The 12,749-nt window shown below is 33.9% G+C and overlaps 1 protein-coding gene across 1 annotated transcript; it reads right to left on the minus strand.

Annotated features, from left to right (window-relative positions):
• Window positions 1-3,779: 3,779 nt before the first annotated feature.
• LOC101215354 lies at window positions 3,780-12,347 on the minus strand. Its single transcript, XM_011660814.2, has 3 exons — window positions 12,194-12,347; window positions 11,493-11,620; window positions 3,780-4,273 (listed from the first exon to the last, which is right to left on the minus strand). Exons 2-3 carry the CDS (start codon window positions 11,563-11,565, stop codon window positions 4,053-4,055), a joined length of 294 nt encoding a protein of 97 aa, XP_011659116.1. The 5' UTR covers window positions 11,566-11,620; window positions 12,194-12,347; the 3' UTR covers window positions 3,780-4,052.
• Between the last annotated feature and the right edge of the window lie 402 nt (window positions 12,348-12,749).

The following is a 12,749-nucleotide window of genomic DNA, read 5'->3' on the forward strand; positions in this document are numbered from 1 at the left end:
AGAATGACAATGTTTATTGAATTTCTAATATAAGTAGATTTCTTTGTTATAGTTTTTACCAAGACAAGTCTTATCAAATTAGAATTTCTAGTTCTTGATATCAATGATGATAATTATTTATCATGAGTACTTAATGTTGAAATTCATTTGGATGTCATGATTCTTAAAGAAAAGATTAAAAAAGGAAACATGACTTCAAGTCAAGAAAATGTGAAACCCATGATTTTCCTTCAACGTCATCTTCATGCGAAGCTAAAGATTGAATATCTTATGGTAAAAGATCCCTATAAACTATGACAAAGTTTAAAAGAAATGTATGATCATAAAATAAAAAATTTGATTCTTCCTAAAGCTCGATATAATTTGATGCACTTAAAGTTGTAAGATTTTAAGTGAGTAAGTGATTATAATTCTGAATTATTTAAAAGTTATTCAAAATTATTGTTACGTGGAGAAAAAATTACTAATGAATATATGTTAGAGAAACATTTTCTACATTTCATGTCTCGAATATGCTTCTATAGCCGCAATATCGAGAAATAGGTTTTAAAAAGTATTATGAATATATATCATGTCTTCTTGTGGCTGAACAAAACAATGAGTTATTAATGAAAAACCATGAATCTCGACCAACTAAAGCAACACCATTCTCTGAAGCGAATGTTGTGTATTTTCAAACAATTATGGTCGTGGTCATCGTAGAGGAAGGAGTAATTACACTTTTTGTGGTAATAATTATTCAGATTTTAGGAAAACAAATGATGATCATAAAGGGAAGACTCCACAAAATAAGAACTTTAAAAGTGGTGAAAATATTTACTTTTGTTATGGTATGAATGACCATTGAACTTGTACTTATTGTACATCCAAGCACTTAGTCAATCTCCATCAAGTCCCATTGAAGAAAAAAATGAAAAAATATTAAAGTAAACTTTGCCTATCAAAATGATGTATTATTTGACCCTTCCAACATGACACAGTTGAATGTTGAAAAATTGATGTTAACAAAGGAGTAGCAAATACTTCCTTTAATTATGATAATGTCCAAAACTAATATTTGCACTATGTTTATTTTGGTAACTCAAAGATGGATAATGAAGACTTATGTTTGACAGATAATGATACTACGCACACAAGACTTAAAGTAAAAAATATTTTTCTATATTGACAATGCTTGAAGCAAATGTCAATACAGTATCGAGTTCTACAAACATGATTGAAGGTTTTAGTAAAGTAAACCTTATTTTGCCTAGAGGAATAAAATTCACAATTAGTAACGTTTCGTTCTCTAGTAAGTAAAAAAGAAACTTATCGAGTTTCAAATATATATATACATCAAAATGGTTATCAAGTTGAAACTAACAATAAATAGAATATAGAATATCTTTATGTTACATTTATTGTTTCACATGAAAAGTACATATTGGAAACAATGTCTACCTTTTCTTTTGGATTATATTATACTCATATACGAGTAATTAAAACATATGGAACCATGAACTCGAAGTTCATAAATTTAAATATGTACATTTACCGTTTGGTATGATCGATCAAGTCATCTTGGGTCAATAATGATAAAAGAAATTATTGAAAATTCTCATGGACATTTACTAAAGAACTAGAAGATTCTTCAATCCAATGAATTTGTTGGGTTTTATGTCCTAAAACTCAAATAATAAATATAATTTATTGACCGTTATTAATATAGTGTTATTATTATAGTTAAGTGTTATTGATTATATTATTAGTTTTGTTTTAATAACCTAAATCCAATAAACTAATATCCTAAACTATTTGATGAGTCTTAAATAGTATGTAGAGACATACATGGACAGGAATAAGGTTGGGTACCTAATCTCCAACCTTATCCTGGTAACACTATGGATACGACTCACTTTGTATTTTATACAAACACAATGATCCAACGTGTTCGTATAGATGACATGCGAGTGAGAGTATTCTATGTAATGAGCTTGTATAAGATCGAACCACAAAATAGTAACCACTAGATGTAATTCTGTTAACTAGTTAGGTTTCTATTTCATTAGAATGACCTAGGTAACTTAATCTTAATATTGAGTGTATTATGAACTCCTGTACATGAGGAATTGTTCTTTGATCTATATGAGTGAGAGTGGCCAGATTGCTAACTCAATATGTTTATCATTTTGGAGACAAGACCGAGTAGAGAGCTGGAAACTTAATCACACAAGATGAAATTCACTCCTTCCTGACTTTAGAGTAAGTAGATGAGTATTCCATTAAATTGTGTCTCTGAGACTTGACCAAAGAGTCCTACCCTCTCTATGGGATGAAATGAGTTTCTATTTTTTAGTTAGACCATAAACAAGTTGTTCATTAGAGAAGCAGTTGTATTTAAGTACTAGAAGTAATCTATGGGTAAAACGATAATTTGATCTAATTGGTGTTACGAACACTTGTGAAGGGCTAACAACTTACTGTTATTGGTCTATATCCGTGGACACTAAAATATATCTACAGTGAGAAGAGTTTATTTGTGAGTTTTTAGTGGAGTGTACACATAGTTAACGAATATTGATTAATGTGGTTAATGAGTTTAACCAATTAATCTCATATCGTTGTAGATTCTGAAATGTAAATCCATTAGGTCCCCTTCCTAGCTTGTAAAGGGTAATAAAATTTATTTATATTGTTTGTAATTTAAAATGTTCAGGTTTACTTTGAATTAATACATTCTATGGTGATACATTATAATATAAAATTTATATTCTAACTAAACTTTATTATATAAATTTAATCTTGGATGTGATTCATAATAAATTTATGAGAGAATAAAATCTTTGAATGAGTTCAAATATTAATTTAATATGAACTATATTCATATTAAAAATATAGGTTAAAATTTAATATGTATATGATACACGTTAAAACTATAGGCTATGAGAGAAATTTATACTTGAATAAGATTCAAATTTGGATTAAATTAAAGAAGATTTTTTAAAAATAGTAAAATAAATTGAAATACTTACTAGACATAACAAATTTTTTAATTTTATCACCAATAGTTTTCTATCCGTGTAATATCAATGACTATTAGCAATAAAATTTGTTATAGATTATAAATATTTTGTAAAATAGTGAGAAATATTTAGGTGATCGTTTTGGTTGGAGCTGAGGTGATGTGAGAAATATTTATTTAAAAATAAATTAAATAAAATATTATTTTAATTATTTTAATATGATTATTAATTTAATTTATTAAATTTATAGGAAACGTGGGTGGTTTTTCTAATATTTTTGTGAAAAAGATTGTTTGTTAGTCATTTGTGAAATATTGTAACAACAGACAACAAACATTGCCCACCATTAAATTAATAATAAAACAAATAAGTATATATGTTTTAAATTTTCTTTCCATGTCTATATATAACAACCCTACAGACGAGAATTTAACACTAAAATAAACAAAAACAGATCTTTTAACATAATTATTTTGTTAAATAACCATTTATCAAATAGAAAATATAATTACTATCTGATTAACTCTAAATTAACATTCGAAACCAACCATAATTTTGATTCTTTCTAAATATATAATATATAAGTTTGATACTAAACATAAATAATAAAATCAATTCTACAACATGATTTAATTTTACAATATGAATTGTACCTTAATCATTTGTTTCACATCTGTTTTCTATATTGATAGAACTTGAGCTACAATACTCACCATTCTATTTATGTGTGTTTGACTCTACTTTATTTCGAAGTGCAATGATTTTTAAGATATCATATTCATTGGCACAGAAAATTTGTTGAAACAAACTAAAAGCAGATGCAGGGAGGGATAATATTTAAACAATTAAATATCTTAATGTGAAACAAAACGGAGCAAAAATGTCGAATTATGGGATGTTAATGAAAAGACTTATTGCCAAAATCAGAATCCACATTCCAAGTTTCTGTGCATTTTGAAATGGGGGTTTATACAAGGTTAAGAAACTAACCGAGGTGCGACGTATCTTCTTCTTGTCGTGCTAAAATGGCGCACACATTCGTTTGGTCAATCATCCAGAGGCTGTCTTCTTCTGCTGAAAGACGACTGCATAGATCGGAACAGCCACGCCAATACTGAATGCAGTTAATACTCCAAGCGTCATGGTCAACTTTTGATTTTTCATCCTATCCAAATTGTACATATGCTTTGCGTGCAAATAATAAGGTTCATCGTGTCCGTGAGCATGTCCTCCCATTCTCTTCACACCAGTTGAGTGAAACCCTCGTTTAGCTGTGGTACGAGGCCAAGCAGAACCATCATTTTTTTAGAATTTAGAAACCTTGATTTAGTGCATTAGGAGACAAACGGATAGAATAATCTATGGAACACAGATATAAACACAAAACAAGAACAAGAGATGGCACACCTTTTTTTCTACATGTCTACATGAATATTACAAAAACATCGTTTGTTAAAAAAAATCATTTTCTTCAAGTATATAATTTTTACTAAAAAGTCCAGAGGCTTGTGCATTTATATTCTAAAGAATAAACGTGATGCATATTGTTCTCGATATTTATTAATTATTTGATGTAACTACACAAAAAATATTTTTTTTATAAGAAACAAGTATATTCATATAACAAAACAGAACAACCTAAGGGCAAGGGACAAGAGGGTCCTCCCCGGAAAAAGCTAAGGAACTAAGAAATGATAGCCTTGTTGAAAATCATTGAAAGGCTATACTTACAAAAGTGTTTGGTGTAATTCGTACTCCACCAAGAAGCTATGTGTTGCAACACAGTCCAAAAAGAATCAAAAGAATTATATCTATCTTAAAAAATTCTACTATTCCTTTCTTTCCAAATGCACCACAAAAGGGATCGAGTCGCACATTTCCATAAGATGTTTCCTTTTGGGCTATAACCTCTAATGTTGAGTCCTTCAATCATCCAGCTATCAAACTTACTAGGAAGACAAAGCTCAAAGTAAAAAATCCTAAACAAAGTGTTCCAAATTTTTTTAGTAAAGAGACTGTAGAAATAGATGATCCAAAGTTTCCTCTTCTTTGGAGCAAAGACAACACATCGAGGGGCTAAGCAATGTGTTCTTAACTTTTTTTTGTAGCTTCTCATGAGTTTTAAGGCTTCTGTAAGCAAGCGACCATAAGAAAAACTTCACCTTCTTCGGAATTTTATTCTTCCAAATATGACGAATCAAAGGAACAGCAATGGAGGGGATCTCTTGGTTAAGTTACGAAAGGTAGACTTCGTAGTAAAGTTGCCATTAACGTTAGGAGTCCATTTAAGACTATCATTCCCTTCAGTGGGGGCCCAATAATGAAGAATTTCTAAAACTGAGGCCGCATTGGCAATCTCGTTATCGAGCATATTTCTTCTAAGGCCCAAATTCCAGAAATGAGTAGCAGTACACCAACATTCAGCCACATAAACATCCTTATTCAACAACAAAGAGAATAAGTTAGGGAATTTTTCTGCAAGTGTTTCCGCGGCACACCATTTGTCCTACCAAAATCTGATTTTTGTTCCTTCTCCCAAAACAAAAGCAGAAAAATTAAAAAAGATCTCCTTGTGCTTTAAAATACCAACCCATAATCTGTAAGATTTTCCCCTGTTTGGATCTTTGGTAGACCACCCATTCTCCTCTAGGCCGTAGATGGCCACAATTAAACGCCTCCATAAGGAGGTTTCTTCCTTACTAAACCTCCAAAACCATTTAGTGAGAAGATCAATATTCTTCTAAACGAGCCAATCCCAAGACCACCATAACAAATCGGGGTGGAAGTGCAATCCCATTTGACGAGGTGAGCAATTGGATTCGTAGACCCTCCTGTCCAAACAAACTTCCTGATCATCTGTACCAATCTATTAATAACACCGACTGGAGCTTGAGCAAGGGAAAAAAGATAACAAGGGAGGCTATTGAGAACTGATTGCACCAGTGTTAGTCTACCCTCTTTGGAGAGGGACACATTCCTCCACCTATCGAATTTATATCTGAATCGCTCTTTATCTGAATCGCTCTTCAAGGTGTTCCACATCTCTTTTCTATTATGACCCCCTCCCCCCCCCCCCCCCCCCCCCCCAATAGAAAAGCCCAAATAATTAAAAGGAAGGCTATCAACCGAGTACCCCATAGAGTTACTAAAAGGAGCTAAGTCACCACTGTTAAGGTTAATACCGATCAGGGAGGTTTTAGATCTATTAAGGGATAGACCGGCTCCCATAAGAAAGATATTATCACCTTCCACCAGTTCTCCAAGTTTCCATCCTCCCAGGAAGAAAAAAGAAGAGTGTCGTCTGCATACTGAAGGTGGGTTAAATCATCTGACAGGTTCTCAAAATGGAAGTCTTTTAAATTCCTTTTCTCATTACAATAGTGAATAAGGCAGCTTAGAGCATCTCCCACTATTGTAAAAAGAAAAGGGGCAAGAGGATCACCTTGACGAATGTCCCTTTTAGCAATAATCTTTCCTCTAGGCCTGCTGTTAACAATGATGGAAAAATTAGTTGTCGACAAGCAGCCCCATATCCACTTCCTCCATCTCTTACCAAAGCCTTTAAGTTTCATGGCCATATCAAGAAAAGACCAATCCACCTTATCATAAGCTTTCTCCAGATCAAGCTTCAAAAGAACGCATTTTCTACCTCTTAAAGACCATTCGTCAACAGCCTCAGAAGCAGTTAGAATAGCATCAAGGATTTGCCTTCCCTCCACAAAAGCCATTTGAGAATCATTAATTATCGAAGGAAGAACTTTTTTAAGTCTTGTTGCAAGCACCTTGGAGATAACTTTATACAAGGAGGTAACTAAGCTTATGGGTCTGAAGTCATTGACACGGGCCACCTCTTTCTTTTTGGGGATGAGGCAAATATAAGTCTTATTACATCTTCTATTAATAATTTTGTTTTTAAAAAAATCTTGGAACACCCTTACTAGGTCGGACTTCAGAATGTTCTACGATTTTTTATAAAACTCTCCAGTCATGCCATCAGGGCCAAGGGACTTGAGACAACTCATCTCAAAGACAGCTTCTCTAATTTCTTTTTCGGTAAAGGGAACCTCAAGTAAACTCGAATCCTGTAAGCTAAGGCCTCTCCGGTTAAGACTGTCACAAATAAACGGCGAGGAGATCCTTGTGCCATATAAATTTGAAAAGAAACTAAGGATCTCATCCACAATTTCCTTCTCTGTGACAAGAGTCTTCCTTTCGATACTAACCAAAGAAGAAATAATACTTTTACATTTACGAGTCAAAACCCATATGTGGAAGAAGCTTGAGTTCTCCTCCCCCTCTCTAAGCCAATGAAGCTTTGACTTCTGAATCCACATTTTTTGTTCTTTCACAATCAAATCAAGCAGAGCCACTCTACAAATTTCTCTTTCCTTCGCATTCTCCTCGTTGAGACAACTCGACTCTTCAAGTGAGTCAAGAGAGTTAATCTTATCAATCAGCACCTGTTTTTGGGAGAAAATGTTACCAAAAGTCTCCTTATTCCAACTCTTTAGGATGGCTTTCAATCCTTTTAACTTTTCCATGAAGGAGAATATAGGTCAGCCATCAACATCCAAACTGCCCCACCAGTTCTCGACATTTTTTAAGAAAAGATGATGATCCAGCCAAGCATTTTCAAATCTAAAAGGTGTGGGACCCCAGAAATGTGCCCCTATTTTCAATAGAATCGGAAAGTGATCCGATGTGGTACGAGGAAGTCTTTCCACACTTACTTCTCTAAAGAACTTCATCCAAGGCTTGGATAGAAGGAATCTGTCAAGCTTTGAGGCAGCTGGCCTAATCCCCGACCGGGACCAAGAGAACCTACCATTTCGAAAGGGAATATCCACCAAATCCAAATCCTCAATCAGGCTGTTAAAGTGAAGCATACTTCTAGTCGGACGAGTGCCAGAGCTCTTCTCATTTAACCATCTGACTACATTAAAATCACCCCCTACACACCAGTTTTCGTTGCACAAACCATATAAGCTAGAAAGCTCCCTCCAGAATTGGTCTCTAAGTCTATAAGAGGAAGGGCCGTAAACACCTGTTATCCATCCATAGAACCCAGCATTAAACTTACAGTGAATAGAAACAAAGAACTCCCCTTGAATTGAGTCATCCACCGTGACCGAGTCCTCTTTCCACAAAATAAGAATACCACCCGACGATCCATAAGCCTCTAAGGCTGCCCAGCCAACAAACCGACTACTCCAAACTGACTTCATCAACTGTCGACCAACAATGCTTACTTTAGTCTCTTGGAGAATTACCACATCTCGATTGAATTTCACAAGCAACTCTTTCACAACCGCTCTTTTGGGGCGAGCATTAAGACCCCTTACATTCCATGAGATAATTAACATAGATCACCCTCGGAGCCCGGAGGATTACTACCTTTTGCCGCTTGGGCTTCCCTTTCCCAACTACCTAGCAGTGCTTTAACTTCTCTAGTAAGCTTTTTGTTGCTGTTCGAGGAGGTCCCACCCTTCCTTCATTGGATAGGGGAAGCTCGTTGGAATCGAGGGGTGTTGTAAGACCTCCTATTGTTCATACTTATAAAAGGAATGGTAGGAAAGTAAATGCACAGGAAATCAATGATGAGGGAATGATGCAGCAGAAGATCGTGCCTAGTGGGGCCCACGGGGTAGGAAAGAGAGGGAGAGCAATAAATATGCCTTTATTGGGTTAGGGTAGCTAGGCTTTTTCTATCATTTTCTGTGAAAGGCTGCTGTAGCTTTTGAGGTATTCTCCCAGCCCCCATGTTATGGAGCTGGGTAAGCTTTATTGTATTTTTCTTCTTATTTCATCTTGAGACTGTATGTTATCCTATTTTAGCTGATATATATATAAATAATCAGAGTACCGCCTCTGTTTTAGCCTCTTGGTTAGGATTTATTTGATCTAGCTTGTTAGTATCAATTGAGGCTTGGAATATAAAAAACAGAAGGGTGTGGTGATAAAACTTGATGTTCAAAGTCAAAGGCTATGAAACTTATTGAAATGAGAAACAAAGAGCACACACCGAGAGAAAAACCACGATTGTTAGTTGTTATTATTTTCTAATGAATAATACAATAGGTACAAGGGAGAATAAATATAATATACAAGGGAATAAAAAAGGAAAAGATTTAGGAAATAAAGAAAATATTCTTATAATCTTTCCATAAATCTTCTAGGATTCTAACATAACTAAATGGAGACTAGGAGTTTCGTCAGCAAACTTTTCTATTATCATCCATGGCAATGTGAGAGTCAAATTCAGAGCCACCAAAGATCTTAGGCAAGAGGATACCTTGCCTTCTTCTTTATCACTATGAATATGATGAATTTCTTAGGCAGTCTTACTTTGACATCAAACCATGATTTTATTAAAGGTTTCTTAGTGGGAATGACTCTCTCCTAACTAATCATCTTTTGTTTGTGGACTTTATTCACTTCCCTAATGATGATGAAGTTTTTATTGCAGAGTTGTTCCCCTTATAACATGTGATTCTGGTTTTATATTTTTTCAGGAAAAGATTATGAGTGAATTAATGCGCTTGAGCTTAAGGTAACTAAGTTAATTAGAAGCATTAGTTTTTGCTCTATTTTTTCTTCTTTGATACAATTATCTAAGAATTTTCAAGCTATTTTCATTAGTGAAATGTTAAATGAAAACAAAATGATGGTTTTTCAAATTATGTTTATCAAGTCCATCAGCTTAAAATGTTGTTATAATGAGTTCTAAGCTATACTTCATATAGTTTTAAAAACCATAATAACTAGTTCTAAGATAAAAGAGGCTGTTTATGAGAGTTTTATAAGCGAAACTTGGAATTTAAACATTCTTTTTAAACAATCTTTATTTTCACATCCAGAATATAATTTGGGGGGGGGGGGCTTCGGATATATACCAATTTTCAAATAATAGATATGGCCACTAAGTTGGTCATAAGGTGGGCACGATAGACCAAAAAAATCGATTTGACCGACCGATGAAGTCATTTAGAGAACGAGAAGGGTTGGTCAGTGACGGTTATAAATGGTCTCTACAAAAATATAAAACCAAAACCACATGTTATAAATGGTCTCTGGAAAGAGGGTAAGCAACACATCGTGCATTGTCCAATGGAACAAACCCAAGTTTAGATTGTATGACATGGACCTTGGCATTGTAGATAACAGAATTTGAAATTAAACTCTCCTTGCAACATGGTCTTGTTGCTTTAAGCTCAAAAAAGAATCCCTAAGGAGGAAGATCATCAAGGCTAAATATGGTTTGCAACATTTTGATCAAAAGCCATCCAAGAAGTGCAAAGTTTCTTCAAGAATCGCTTGTAGACCTTCTCAACCAAACGTGCCTCTTTTACAGCCACATCCATTGCTTGGTTGGAGAAGGAAAAACTACCGCTTTCTAGAATGCCCACTGGATTGGGGATGGTACCCTCAGTAGAAGTTATCCAAAACTTTATACCAGTGCTGAGACTAAAAAAATCCATCAAAAAGGCTTAGAATCGTGGAAACAGCTCTTGTATTCTAAACATTAGATAGAATCTAAAGATGAGGAGATTACAAGATGGGTTTCTTTCACGCAAACCAATAGCATCTTACTATAAACTCTTTGGTTTCTCATCTCAATCTGAGTGCCCCCACATCATCGGATCTTTATAAACAACTATAGAAGCTTTCTTTCCTGAAAAGAATTATGTTCCTTTCTTATAAAAACTATCCATTCTTGCCTAAACACAATGGAAACAAAAAATGCCCTTGGCTCTACATTTCTCCATTTTCGTGCTACCTTTGCAAAAGAAGCACCAAAGCACAAAACCATGTTTCATTCCACTATCAAATTTCAGCTGCAATTTGGGGTGACCATCTCTCTTCTTGCCCCCTCTTTGGACACTGTTGATTGGATCAAAATGTTGTTCGTTGATCACCCTTTCAAAACTATTAAGAAGCATCTACAGTCTATTTTGATCAGAGCAATTTTATGGAAGATTTGAGATCAGATACAACATAGTTTTTCATGACAAAGAAATAACTGCTGGGGATTTTCTTGAGTTAGCTATCTACCATGTTTATTATTGGTGTAAAAGCTTACAACCTCTTCAAGTCCATAGTTTAAATTTCCTTGTTGCAAGTTGGAGAAATACATTTTAACAAACCTATGTTTTCATGTATATATATACACACACACACTCCTTCTTAGTGGTGCCCTATACAATGTTCAACGTTCAAGCTTAGAAGCATTTGTCAGAATGTTCAAGCTTCATTGTCTCGTGTGCATAGACTACGTTTTATGATAAACCTTTGTTGTTCTCTGACAATTTCTTTTAGTTTACCTATACTTTGATTTACAATTTAATTGTCTATTTATTTAAGATTGTTGGAGAAAATCCTAGAAATCTATTATGAACTTGAGAAGGATTGTTGCAAGTTAAGACCATAGGAAAGAAGTGTAATACATAAGGTAAAGTAATTCTAAATTGCCAGCTAATAAAGTAACAAAACCTGATTTCTCCAACAATGGTTCTGAAGACTTCAGCAGCTTTGCACATGACTTCAATCCATTGGCCAAAGACATTTTCTCTGCTCACAGTTAGTTCCCCCTTTTCGGTAATTTGCTCAACCAACAGTTCCTTTAAAATAAAGAGAATTTAATCAACTCATACTCATACAATAAAAATAATTACTAATTTGAGTATTGAGACGAGGGCAGAAACACCACTATTTTATCAAGATTGCAATCCTATAAAAACTAATAAATAATCGAAAACTATAATATGTCGTAAGCAAATACAAAAAATAACCGACATGGAAACAAAACGGACATAGCAAACATTCCAGGGTTCTACAAATAATACTAGATGAGAAATATAACAAAATGGAACACAGTAATTCTTCAACTTTGTCATCTGCTTCATGTAAACACACATTAAACTTAAAGCAACCATCATATTCTTCATTTCAGACAATTACAAGATGCAAGAAAAAAACATCCCAACCAAATCCACAGATCTGAACGACACAGCAAGGAAACTACAAAAGTCCATCAAAAACGGATCCTGAAGATTAGTTTTCATTTAACTTGAAATCGATCATATCAGTAACAAAAAAAATGATAGAAAGAAAGGAAAAATCGAAGGCCTACCGGAAAATGAAAACAATCATGAAATGAGATAAACAAGAAAGAGAGAAAATAGATGGCTTACAGGGTGATCCCTCTTGCTTTCGCGGTGACGAAGATCGAAGGAAGACGAGCAGAGAAAACCTTCTGTTCTATACACACGTAATTAGGCCAACTTAGCCCAAGAAAAAACATACTATTAAGAAAAAAAAAGATTGATCATTAATTGAATATAAATTATGTTATATTTTATAAATATTAGTATAATAGATATCCATAATATCTTGTGTTCATTGAAGTGTTATTTACTTCTAATTCCAATTCCATTACATTGTTATTCGTTATTTTCCTCTGCATTCAACATTTTTATCAGGTCTCTTGAACAAAGATACATGTACTTCATCTAATAGTAGCATTCTGTGGGTTTTGTAAAACATGAAGGGATGTTTGGAGGAATGAGTGATTTATGATTGAGTTGGTGTTATGATAATCTTAATATTATAATAATGTAGTGTTATCGTATGTGTTTGAGGAAAGAATTATGGTAGATAGTGTTATAATAGTATGTGTTTGGGGAAAGAATTATGATTGGTAGTGTTATGATAGTATGCATTTAGGGAAAAGATTATGATAGTAGTATT

Source organism: Cucumis sativus, chromosome 7, assembly GCF_000004075.3.
Source record: "Cucumis sativus cultivar 9930 chromosome 7, Cucumber_9930_V3, whole genome shotgun sequence".
Lineage (NCBI taxonomy): Eukaryota > Viridiplantae > Streptophyta > Magnoliopsida > Cucurbitales > Cucurbitaceae > Cucumis > Cucumis sativus.